Consider the following 13546-nt stretch of genomic DNA (forward strand, 5'->3'; position numbering starts at 1 on the left):
TTCTTTCATCTGGGCCATGTTTCTTTGACTCTTAATTTTGGCAGCCTCACCGTGTTTGTTTCTGTGTATTAGGTAGAGCTGCTATGACTCCCTGTCTTGGTAGCAAGGCCTAATGTAGTAGGTGTCCTGTGGGGTCCAGTGGCACAGCCTCCCCTCTCACCCAAGCTGAATACTTGAGGTGTGCCCTTCCTGTGGGCTGAGTACACCCTGCTGTTGTAGTTGAGCCTTGATTGCTTTTGGCAGATCAGTGAGAGAGGTTTACCCAAGCCAGTCAGTTGCAAGGATTGGCTGTGACAACTTACCACCACCCTCTACCCTCTGGAGGATCAGCTGTGCAGGGGCAAGAGGATGGTGGTGCTCTGACGTGGTCTGTAGTTGTCCACTGGATGTGCAGGCTCTGGGGGTTTCTAGGTAGTACAGGACAAGGTCAGCCCCCACCTGTGTTTTGCCCAGGACCACCTGCCTGAGCTATAAAGGAATCTGAGATGGCTACTCCCTGTCTTGGCTCAGAGATTTTCAGGAAAAGCCAAGTTGTTAATATAGGCTGGCTGCTGCTAGTGCTGTGCCTGGGTCCACTTAGCAAGAGGTATGGGGACTCACTGAGGCTGGCTATTTCTTATTGAGAAGATTTAGGAAGTTATGAAGCATGAACCAAGACCAGCCGTTCATATGGAAAAGTTAGTTAATGGTTTGGGTGATCCCATGAGGTGGGCGGGATCTCCAGGATGGGGCCAACAGTGTTAGCCAGGTCTCAGTTATGATACCCGCTTGCCAGGTCTATGGCTCTCTGGGGCTAGGGCTCAGAAAAGGGACTATTGTCACTTCCCTTCTTTCTGTGTGGGAGAAAGCTGTTCCCTGGCTCTCACCTTAGTGGTAGACACTTTAATTCCTCCCTGTATGTCACTGGTGCCTTTCAAGCTGCTTACCCCGGTGCTGGAGCCAGAGGGAGTGAGTCTGAGTGAGTGTGTGTGTGGGTTCTTTGAGAGGAACAGCTTGGGACTCCACAAGTTTCTTCCACCAACTCAGTCGCTGCTGGTTTTTGCAACCAGAAGTTGTGGGGACTTATCTTCCTGGTACTGGAACTCTGGGCTGAGGGGGGCGCCTGGTGTGGGGCTGGGACTCCTCACTCCCAAGATATCCCTCCCGAATTTTTATCCACCACTTATGGGCATGGGACCAGACTGTTTTGTGTCTCTGCTCCTCCTACCAGTCTGGATGGAAGTGGTTTCTTTAATTCCATAGTAGTCAGACTTCCATTCGACTCTATTTCTGATGTTTCTGAGTGATATTTCTTCTGTATTTTTGTTGTAATTTTATTGTGGTTGTGCAAGGAGGTGAGCCATGTCTGCCTACACTGCCATCTGAAGTCCTCTCCCAGACTATTATTTTTAATTGAGAAAATACATTCTCAGGATACTTAGTAAGCTCACTATGTTAAAGTTGGAAGTACAAAGTGGAGGTTTACCAACTTAGTAATGACAACAATAATAATAAATTTTTTAAATGGAAAAATCTAGGATAACTGCCAAACCTGTGCGGTTCCAGTAGAACAGGTGAAATCAAGACCTGTCTTGAGCAGTTATTACAAGAATGCCTGAAATTTAACAGCTGCATAAGCACAATTCTGTTAATTTGCTTTTTACTGGACTCAGGTGGTTGCTAGTCATGTGATTAACTGACAGGCCCCTGTGATGAACCTTTCTTTCTTTCTTAGGAGATGAAAACACAAAAGGATCCATAAAATGTTACTGTTTTGAGGAGGAAAGTATGTTAATTAAAATATTAATTGGGAAAACATGGAGGGAAGGAGGTAATAAAGAAAATATATCTAAACTTTGAAGTACTGGGCATTTTGCAGCCGTGAAAAATTTTGCCAAATCTCTAACTGTAGGGATTATTATTTTATTTACGAAAGGAACATTTTATGAGACAAATGACCCACATGTATGGCTAGTACTTATAGAAGTATTGTACTTTTGCCTTACACTTTTTGTGGGACTTACTTTAAGTACCCTTTCCTATAGAGCAGTCCTGTGGTAACTGGAAAGACGTTGCTTACTGAGTCACCTCACAGCTCTTTGGGGGAGAACCACATAGTAAGGAAATGTGAAAGTCTTTTTCTGTAACCAGATTCTCCTGACCAACCTTGCTAATTAGTGGATGACATAGCTCAGCATGGTTTTGATGGTTTTGCATATTTTTCAGAAAGTTTCAGAATGCTATATTTTTTCCATTAAAAGTTCCTTTGGTGCCAGCTGGTATGGCTTTGTGGATTGAGTGCTGGCCTGTGAACCAAAAGGTCACTGGTTAGATTCCCAGTCAGGGCACATGCCTGGGTTGCAGGCCAGGTCCCTGGGGTGTGCGAGAGGCAACCAATTAGTGTATTTCTCCATACTGATGTCTGTCTCCTTTCTATCTCCTTCCCTTCCCCTCTCTCTCAACATAAGTAAATAAAATATTTTTAGAATAAAAGTTCCTTTAAATTTGTTTTAATGCACGTTTCAAGAAATGTTTTTTCCCAATGGCAAGATGCTGCTCCTCCCATAGTGAGTGTATTAGTATCCCTGCTATATTAATATTGAGTCAGAAATAATGTTCTTCTAGTAAAACAACTAGTTGTACCTTAAACTTATTGTGCTTACGCAAAGTACTTTGGGAGCATTCAATTGGAAGCCATTGATGGGGGAAAAATGTATTTTAGCATGAATTATAACTTCTTTCCCTCAAAACTTAGTTATCAGAAAATCTAAATTCTATCAAGTAGAATTTTAATGGGTTTTAATTTTATTCTCCCCTGCCCCTCTCTTTTCCAGTTTATTTTTGTTAACTAAAGACAAAAGATAAAGGCAATGAATGATCTATAGAAAAGGATGTTGTGTGATGCATGGTCAAAGAATGTATGACCTGTGGAAATTAAATTTCATTTAAGCTAATAATAAATGAGTGGGTAGAGATGGTATTTAATATGTTTTTATTTCTTCTCTCCATAGATTTAAGAAAAAGGAGAAATCACTTCTGACTTTATTGAATAGCAGTAGCTAAGTGACACTGGGAGCAATGGCATTACCATTCCGGAAGGACTTAGAAAAGTACAAGGACCTGGATGAAGATGAGCTCCTTGAGAAGCTATCAGAAACAGAACTTAAACAGCTGGAAACTGTTCTAGATGATCTTGACCCTGAGGTAGGTGCTACTAATGAAGAAAAACAAAATAATTTTTTAAACTCTTTGAAACTAAGTAGCTGCCTTTGGTCAGTTAGCTTTCCAGGGACCTTTCATCAGCACCTCTTTATTCAAATGAATTTTTTGCCTCCTCTCTAGTTCCCCACTTCTACCTCCACATCTTTGACATGACTGTTCCAAACTGCTTTCTGCAACATCCTTATTTTCAAACTTCTGAAATTTTCTCTACTGTAAGAAATAGTTTCTCTCTGGGCAGGGAAGATGGCTTTTGGTCAAAGGCAGCAGATGATTAGTTCTTTGATGTATGCCAACTTTTGTGCCTCTTCGGAGTTTATCTGTTCCAGATGGCTACAGTGCAGTGTCTCTGGAAGGTTCTTTGTGACTTTGAATCTAACTGGTACCTTTCTGAAAGATGCTGATCAAACAATAATTTTCTAGTCATTGGTAGACCAGATCTAAATAGACTCCCAGCAATACTGCAATCCATGTGAACAGACCTGAAAAAATACATGTTTTGATTTGCAAAGTGGATATTGTTTGTCTTATAAATTACACAGGCTAAGGTAGAGACCCTTGACCCTTGAATTGTTATTCCTTGGTATGCATTGGGGGAGAGGTGAAGCAGTGAGGAAAGAACTCTAAGGTTGTGGCTATATCACCTGAAGGTAATAGTTACTAGGCTTCTTTTCTTTACTGAGTTTCTTTATGCCAAGACATTGATTTGTAGTGCCTTTTAGGATTGAAGTAGAATTTGTTTTATACAATTGTTCTTGTTACTACCACATTTGTTTCTTGCTGGGATGTTTTTGAATATTTATTGAGAATACAGTTCTGTTCGTAGCATTACTTGAGCACTTGGATAAGGTATCAATACCACAGATCTAATTCCTTAACCGTAATTGCTATTATAAAGAAAAGTTTTCAGTACACGTAAATCTGGGGGGATACTTAGAATAATAGTGCTGGGGTGTTTTTTTTTTTAAGATTTTATTTATTTATTTTTTTAGAGAGGGAAGGGAAGGGAGAAAGAGAGAGAGAGAAAAACATCAATGTGCGGTTGGTGGGGGTCATGGCCTGCAACCCAGGCATGTACCTGACTGAGAATCGAACCTGCGACACTTTGGTTCGCAGCCCTCACTCAATCCACTGAGCTACACCAGCCAGGAACAGTGCTGTTTTGATCATGTCTCAGCATTACCTTCTATATGCAGTTCAACCTGTTAGATCTATTTGAATCAAATGGTAGGAACCAAAGAGTTTGTCTAGTCCAGGTTTTCTCAGCCTTACCACTATTGACATTTGGGACTGGATAATTCTTATTGTGGGGGCTGTCCAGTGTATTGTAGGATGTTTAGCAGTATCCCTGGCCTCTACTCACCCTCTACAAGCTAATAGCATACCCCCTCTGTTTAAAAAGCACCTGGGATTTTGTTTCAATCAGGTGTGTAGTAAAATGATAGACAGGGAGACAACTGCCTTGCAAGAAGCGTTTATTACAATACAATGACAATAAAAAAAGATTTTAAAAAAGAAGTGCTTTATAAAATAAAACAATTTTTTTAAAGTAAAATATTTTAAGTATTGTTTGTTTTATAAACAAGAGTTTATTACTTACAATTCCCAATAGCAAGAGCTACACTAAGCCATGCAGGGCCACATGGGGAAGCACCCAGGTTGGTCAGGAGCTAGGAATGAGCATGGCTGTGAATCTTTATTATAGTTGGTTTATAGGAAAAGTAATGGTGGGTGGGGCAGGCAGCTAGGTAGAGTTTGAGCAAGTTTAGGACTAGGTGGTTTGAATAAATGCAGTGGGCTCTGGGCTACAAAACTGGGTCTATGGTTGTTCAGTACCTGGCCCTGGGTGATTCAGGGCAGGGAAATACTGGTTTGGTGTATGGGAGGTAGAGGAGGTGCTGGGGGTATGAGCTCAGGATTGGTTGGTTTTTACACGAAAGGCACCCTACTCTTAGGAATTAGCCAGCTCAGGGGGGTTCAGGCTTTTCAGGATTAGCAAGACCCCCCAAGATGTCACAGCAGTTATAACATAAAAAACATTATGTTGTGACAACCAAAAATGTTTCCAGATGTTGCCAGTTGTCCCCTGGGGGATGAAACCACCACAGGTGGAGAAATATTGATCTAGAATTTGCCCTCTGTTTACAGATGGAAAACAAGCTAAGTGACTTGCCTCAGTTATTACAATTAGCAGAAAAACTGAGACTGGGTTCCTCACTGCCTAATTGATCCCTAGCAGAGTCTAGTGGTCTGTCTGTTAAACTAAGTGAGTCCCCTTTACCTCACGTTCTATGCTATATGTCTAAAAGCTGATGGTTTAGATTTTCTTTTTTTTAATATATTTTATTGATTATGCTATTACAGTTGTCCCATTTCCCCCTTTCACTCCCCTCCACCCTGTACACCCTCTCCCACCCATATCCCCTTCTTTAGTCATGTCCATGTGTCATACTTATAAGTTCTTTAGCTTCTACATTTCCCATACTATTCTTACCCTCCTCCTATCTATTTTCAACCTACATTCTATGCTATTTATTCTCTGTACCTTTTCCCCCTCTCTTCTCCTCCCACTCCCCTGTTGCTAACCCTCCATGTGACCTCCATTTCTGTGGTTCTGTTCCTGTTCTAGTTTGCTTAGTTTCTTTTGGTTTTGCTTTAGGTGTGGTTGTTAATAATTGTGAGTTTGCTGTCCTTTTACTATACATGTTTTTTCTGTATCTTCTTTTCTTAGATAAGTCCCTTTAGCATTTCATAAAATAAGGGCTTGGTGATGATGAACTCCTTTAACTTGACCTTATCTGAGAAGCACTTTATCTGCCCTTCCATTCTAAATGAGAGCTTTGCTGGATAGAGCAATCTGGGATGTAGGTCCTTGTCTTTCATGACTTGGAATATTTCTTTCCAGCCCCTTCTTGCCTGTAAGGTCTCTTTTGAGAAATCAGCTGACAGTCTGATGGGAACTCCTTTGTAGGTGACTATCCCCTTATCTCTTGCTGCTTCTAGGATTCTCTCCTTCACTTTTACCTTGGCTAATGTAATTATGATGTGCCTTGGTGTGTTTCTTCTAGGGTCCAACTTCTTTGGAGCTCTCTGAGCTTCCTGGATTTCTTGGAAGACTATTGCCTTTGCCAGAATGGAGAAGTTCTCCTTTATTATTTGTTCAAATACGTGCTCAATCTGTTGCTTTTCCTCTTCCCCTTCTGGTACCCCTATAATTCGGATGTTGGAACATTTAAAGATGTCCTGGAGGCTCCTAAACTTCTCCTCGTTTTTTTGAATTCTTATTTCTTCATGCTTTCCTGCTTGATTGATTCTTTCTTCCTTCTGGTCCACTCTATTGTTTTGAGACCCAGTTTCCTTCCCTTTACTATTGGCTCTCCATGCATCTTCCTTCATCTCTTTTATGGTAACCTGTATTTTTTTTTTCATCTAATTTGCCTCCAAAATCAACCAATTTTGTGAGCTTTCTGATCACCAGTGTTTTGAACTGTGCATCTGATAGATTGGCTATTTCTTGGTTGCTCAAAAGGATGAGTCCTGGGGGACTGATCTGTTCTTCTGTTGGCGACATGTCTCTCTCTGTTTCTCCTTTTTCGGTCTGGTCGCCCTTGTTACGGTGAGGGGCGGAGCCTTAGGTGTTCACAGGGGCTGGGCACCCCAATAGTTAGATTGTGACATTATATGTGGGGACGGGGGTGGTCTTGGGGGCGGGAGGGAACAATGGCGGTAGTTCCATTCTCCTGGGATCTCAGTCCCTTCTCTGGGATCCTGGGTTTGGAGCTCTGCCCTGGTCCACAATTGCCACCTCACTGGGTCCACCAGCCGCTGCTTGCGTACTCAGGGTCCACCCGCTGCGATCTTGTGCGCCCCAGATGCTTTATGTGCCAAGTTCTCCCCAACCTCTGCGTGCCTCCCACCCGCGCCCACCCGGCTCCTCCTCTCCGCCCCTCATACCTGTCTGGATGAACGGGTCTACTTCAACTTCTTGGCTGTCCGACTTCCATTCAGATAGATTCTCTGTCAGTTCTGGGTGTTATTCTGGCTCTAAATTGTTGTTGTTCTGATCTTGGTTGTGTGTGGAGGTACGGTGAGTCCACCTATGCCTCCATCTTGCCGGAAGTCCTCTAGATTTTCTTATTTGCAGATACATGGCCTGCTTTTTGTATGGGAAGACTTGAGTTCTAATCTTTGTATATATTTTGTAAATTCCCCAACCCTAGTTGCAACTTCCCCAACCTCAAATACTGTTAGTTGAAACTAGAAGAACAGTGATGTTTACTGACAGCATGCCACTTGTTAGGTGAAGTGTTTGGAAAGAGTGTCATTAAGGACCAGGTAAGAAAAGAGAGCAAAGGCTATAAGCAGTTACTTCAGCTAGAGAAGCATCACTGTAACTTACAAAGTCTCAGAAGGTGGGTAAGAGCAAAAAGAATAAGGTTAGGTATGGTGCCTTGTTATATTTTGGAAGGCTATGTAATGTTTAGTAACAGTCATGTTAATTATATTTCTATCTTTTTAAAAAAGGAATTATGATCCATTAACTTAAGTATACTTCTAATAAAGCTTTTCATGGGTTTTAAGCCTCAAAAGCCAGTTAGCTATCATTTATTTTGCAGTCTAAGGTTGTATTTAAGGAGCCAGGGTTCCAGCTGACATATTAAAGCTCGTAAGTTTCATATGGACTTGAGCAGGTGGGTGGAATAAAGCTACTCTTATCCCTACCACCATGAAATGGCAGTATATACATGAATGCCTTTTTGATGGCTAAAAGAAATAGCTTTTATTAATTTGTCTTAATGAGCAATTTTCTTTAAAAGTATTCTCAACTCTTTATTCAATAACTATTTGGGTGGGAGGGAGGGATGTGGCCTATAGATATTAGGTACTGCCCCAGGCTTAGGGATACGAGTGAGCAAAACAAATGTGGTCTTTGCCCTCATGATGCAGGCTGTAGGAGTGGGGGGAGTTAGACATTAATCAAATAATCATGCCATATTGACATAAGAGCATATGATGGGAAGTTAGGAGAATCTTCCTTTGGGGGAATGGAGCTGCAGTTTGAAAAATGAGTAGCGAATAAGGATGGACAGGGCACTCTGGGGAAGACCTTGTGGTAGAAGGAAGTGTATGGCATGTGTTTGGGGGGGGGGCTGCATCTAGTGTGGCAAGATCAGAGAGGGTATGAGATAAGGTTAGGATAACCTTGCGGGGTGGGAGGGAGGGGTGAAGAGTATCCAGAACTGATTCTGAGGGAGCACTGGGAGGCTAATGTGATAATCCTTCCCAGCTTGGATCGTAGTTTAGGCCAAAGTAATGGTATTGGAAATGGAGAAAATTAAACAGACTAGTGAGATTTTTTAGGAAGTAAAAATGGATAGCACTTGATGGTTGGTTGGAAATTGATTCTTCCTGTGTAGTTTGTCTTGATTTCAAAGTCTAAGAGTAGAAATCTTGTCTTTCTTTTGTATATTCCCATAGACAGTTTTGTGGTACAAAAACATACTTGGTGTGGGGTTGGGAACAGACTTCCTTTGTGTTTCATCTTTGTAGGTGAGCTTTCTGTGTAATGCACACCATTACGTGAGGAGAACACAAAGGTGAATTGTGTGAAAACTATGATGGATCTCAGTAAATGGCCAAAGTTTAGTGCTGTATTTTCGAGTTATAAAATGAATATTTGTTATTATCATTATGCATATAAGATCACCCTTTCTAAGACACAGCCTCATTGCCAATATTGAGAGGTGTTGCAAAACAGGGTTGGCTCTTTGGTGTGCTTTTGGCTTCCTCCCGTTCTCAAAGCAAAGGAATACCCCAGAAATAGTGAGGCAAGGCAAGGTCACCTCTTTGACTTCTGACAAGCAGAAGGATGGAGCTCACATTGTCTAGTCACCATTTACTATTCCTGGGTGGTGAAAATTCCGAGCAGAGACTACAGGAGACAACTTGAATCCATCATCTCACCCTCGTCCATGCTCAGTCACTCCCTGCACTCAGAAAGACTATAGCCATGGGGAAGCCCGGGGATATAACTCTTGCTGTGAGTATCTCTGGGTGCCTTGTGCACAGTGGTTGCTGCAGATACATCCTAGTGGTGATATACGTGCACATACATACACATAGAGTTGAACCTTTCGTGTTGTGTTTAATCTCCTGTACTCTGCTGTGTGGTGTACGTGTTTTGATCGTAAGAAAGTCTTCACCCTGAAATAAAAGTCATTGTGAAGGACTATGATATGTATAGTCTTTTAACATCCTTTTATTACTGTTATTAAGCATTAAAAAACTACTTTTTATTACTGTCCAAGGACATTTTAAAAGTAAAAGGGTGTTCTGCTAGTAGAAGAATATTATCTAAAGAAATGTATTTGTACCTATTGCAGTAATAATATAGGTGAATACTACCCAATTAAAGAAAAAAAAGAACTTTGGAACACTTTCATATTGCAGCCATAAATCCTGTAGTGAAGTGTTTAATGCCTCCATCACATTCTAATCTGTAATTCTTTCCTATTTGAGTAATGTATGTAAGCATATAGCATTGGCATTCTTGGTGGTCATAATGGTTGATTCATTCTCTTTGGCAGAATGCCCTTCTACCTGCAGGATTCCGGCAGAAGAACCAGACCTCAAAGCCCGCCACGGGGCCATTTGATAGAGAACACCTTCTGTCATATCTGGAGAAGGAGGCTTTGGAATATAAGGACCGGGAAGACTACGTGCCCTACACTGGAGAAAAAAAAGGTAAACAAACACGGAATTTTGAAATTATTATTTACTAGCACTTGATTTTTCTTTTTTTAGATGGGTCTGGAGAAAATAATATTTTTAGAGGTATATCGTTGATGGCCTTAAAGAATGATGGTGTTGACTTAAATTGTTAGGTAATTTGGGCATTTTATTTACATTTTTCATCAACTTACCTAGTAAGTTCCTTCTTAATTATTTGTTAGGTTTTATTACACAGTGATTTTATATAACACTCTGTAGTTCTCTGTTGACAGATACTGAAAGTGTACTGAGGTAAAATTTTTCAGTCAACAGTAAATTATAGAATGGAAATGATATCCAAGTGCTGCTCTCTTCTAACTCCTGTCTTTACAGTGGAATGCCATAAAATAATTCAGGCCCTCTTTTCAAAGACCTTTTGTAAAGGATATTCTATAGCCTTCCTTAGTAATTTATGGCTATAATTGTCAATACTTTGTAATCATTATTTTCAGAAAACTCTTCTAGTCCAGGTCTTTCCCATTGCAGATTTTGACTTTGGGTGGTTTCCGTGGAGCCTGAGTGCCGCTCTGTTTTTAAAAGTAACACTTAACATGACATAGATTAAGTTTTCCAGGTACAGGTTGGCCTGAGAAGCCAGCCTCTGCTTGCACTCTTATTCAGGGTACTGCGCATGGGCACTGAGGGGTAGTGGGAGCATTTGTAGAGCTGAAGATCAGCTCTTTCAGGTACTATTTTCACATCTGACTCCTTAGTGGTCTGGGCAGGAAGCATAATTAGAACAGTGCTTTCTCATAGTGAGGCATTAGCTTTGTATTTGCAAAGGATGCTCTTCTCATGAATTTGGTCACAATTCTGTCACATGGCTACCCATTAGCTGTAAGGGAAGCTGAAAATTTTGTTTTAGCATTCCAGCTTCTGTAGGAGAGGAAGACTAGTAATCAGCTTTTGAGTAGGTATTCACAAGGTCTACATCAGGCCTTTTAAAAATTATTATCCCGAACCCCTCTGCTCTTTCTATACACCCCCCTCCCCATTTCTAGTTGAGAATCACTCCCTTAGCTACTTGGCATTAGTCATGGTTCTCCAGAGAAACAAAATCAAAAGGGTGTGTGTGTAAATATAAATGTAAAGCAAGAGAAGGAGAGAGAGTTATTTTAAGAAATTGGCTTATGTGATTGTGGAGGCTTAGTAAGTCTAACATCTGTAAGGATAGGCCAGTAGGCTGGAGACCTAGGGAAGAGTAGCAGTTTGAGTCCAGAGATTGTCTGCAGGCAGAATTCCTTTTTGCTCAGAGATGAGTCTTTGTTCTATTAAGGCCTTTAGCTGATTGGATGAGGCCCACCACATTATAACTTTACTTGAAGTTCAATGACTTAAATGTTAATCTCATCCAAAAACACCTCATAGAAACAAACAATGTTTTACCATATCTGGACACCATGCTCAGCCACATTAGCACATAAAATTAACCATCTGTTACAGGTGGTAATGCCGTGCTCCTCAGGTGTTTGGGGCCAGAAAAAGATTTGAAAATCAGTGCATAGTTTTGAAGTGTGGAGAAGATATGTAAAAACATGAGTTCTTTTATATTTGTTATAGAAAAGACTGCTGGCTATATTTTCATCTGCACAGTCATACCTATAACACTATTTATAATTTTAATTCTGTTTATATAGAACATAATTTTATGATAATAAATATTGATTACTTTTTACTACTGTGTGTGTTTCAGATGGACTCTGGGATTATACTTAGGAAGAAAAATGGAGAAAATATTCAGAGGGAGAGATGTGAGAAAAAGAGATTGCAGGGAAAAATATGAAATTTGAGGACTAGAAGAGAAAATAAGAGATGTGAAAGAATTGCATTTGTCCTAAGCTGACCCAGGAAGCTTCCCAGTATGCTGTTGTTTCATAACCCCGTTACCTAGGAAAGGATCTTGGAGGATTAGAGGAGGTAGAGAATTGTAGAAAATAAGAAAATGTCAGAATTGAGAAATTACAGAGGTGAGGAATGTGGGTAACAGTAAGGATATCCTTAACTATAGAGTGGTTGTTTTTGTTTCCTTCTTTCTCACTTTAGGTTTTAGTCATCTAAAACCTGAAAGAGCTATATGGAAGTAGTTGAAATAAAAAGCAGGTAATTTTGCATTCACAATCAGTAGGGGTTTTTTATATATATATACACACACACATTAAGTATTTTTACTGCTACTTATAGCTATACTTGTCTGTTAAATACTATTTATGGGCAACTATGATGTGGCGGTTAAGACCAAGGGAATTTTTTAAGTAATGAACATTTTATTGAAGTGTAACATGTTATAGAATATGCACAGAAGGATGCAGATTCATGAGTTTGGTAGTGAACACACCCATGTAATCACAAGGCATTATCGGCATCTCTAAAAGATCCCTTTATGCTTACTCCAGTCTTTTTTTCTTCTTCTCAAAGGTTATCACCATTACAGCTTCTAATACGATAGATCAATTATGCCTGGTTTGAAATTCATGTAAATGAAATCATACATTTCAGCGATCTGCCTTGCCTACTTTATAAAGTTTTTTGAGAACCAAATTTGTTAAAAGGTACAGTGAAATAACTATAAAAATCCTTTACAGTGTAATCATTGTAAAAGATCATATGGTGATGTCATAACCAAACAAGAGATTTCCATTCCGTCTTAGAGGAGTTGTCCAGAACCGGAGAGATGAGTTTTGAGTTTCAGCAGTGCATCTGATCGAAGCAAATACTACCACCTAGACTGGGTGGCGTTAAGACTTATGAAAAGCCATGTTACAGTGCTGTAGACCTGCCGAAGAAGGAACTAAGACATGTGAAAGAATTGCATTTGTCCTAAGTTAGCCCAGGAAGCTTCCCAGTATGCTCTTGTTTTATAACTTCATTGACAGCGTCAAATTTGTCTTCAGTGTTGGGAACTTGGGTTGCAGAACTCTCCTTTGAAATATAGCTAAGAGCCAGCTCTTACCTTCTCAAATTCATCCTAGGCAGTCGTCTTTAAATGAGTTAGTCTTGGTTATCATTAGTCACTAATAGGCCTTCCTTTCCTTGGGTTTTATTTCCAAGGTCTTGATCACATTCTAGAAGATCTTCAGAATAATTTATCTATATGTTATTAGCAAATATCCCAATCAAGCTAAATATTAATTCCCTCATTAGCTCTGAAAATCCAGAAGGTTATTTTTTTAAAGATGCCTCTCCATGACCCTTTACCCTGAACACCTATGTTGAGTCCCAAGTTTTTACTTTAATAGCTTATTTCACAGGACAGAGACTTTCCGCTTGAGGATGCCTTCCCAGGTAGTAGAGGTTCTTCATTCCTCATAAAACAGTTGGCAAGCCTGCCTCTCTTGAGAAAACAGAAGCATTTTATTGTTTTGGTGTACTTGGCTAGTTAGAATTCGTAAAATGTGCCATTGGTCTCTTAACTTACCTTTCATACTAACATGACTGCTCTCAGAGTTTCAGTATTCGATGACTGTGTTAGCTTTCTGTGCCAGGAAATGTTACAGTGATGTCACCCAGTTCCCTGAACTTCTTCCAAGTTATGTGCCAAAATCACATAAGGATCCTGTAAATTACTTTTAAAAGTCAA

General features: G+C 40.3%; 1 protein-coding gene across 5 annotated transcripts in view; it reads left to right on the forward strand.

Annotated features, from left to right (window-relative positions):
• The window catches only part of TMOD3 (tropomodulin 3), a 70834-nt gene that overhangs the window by 21822 nt on the left and 35466 nt on the right, over nt 1-13546 (forward strand). For 4 of the 5 annotated variants that reach the window (XM_045822384.1, XM_045822387.1, XM_045822386.1 and 1 more), the window contains exons 2-3: nt 2991-3183; nt 9786-9942. In XM_045822384.1, coding sequence (XP_045678340.1) covers nt 3058-3183; nt 9786-9942 — 283 coding nt within the window. In that variant the 5' untranslated portion in view covers nt 2991-3057. Of the gene's footprint in view, nt 1-2990; nt 3184-9785; nt 9943-13546 lie in introns of those variants that run through there. The other variant, XM_045822388.1, reaches the window with a different exon arrangement.

The sequence above is a fragment of the Phyllostomus hastatus genome, unplaced genomic scaffold (assembly GCF_019186645.2).
Source record: "Phyllostomus hastatus isolate PE091 unplaced genomic scaffold, TTU_PhHast_1.1 phas_scaffold_501, whole genome shotgun sequence".
NCBI classification, from domain to species: domain Eukaryota; kingdom Metazoa; phylum Chordata; class Mammalia; order Chiroptera; family Phyllostomidae; genus Phyllostomus; species Phyllostomus hastatus.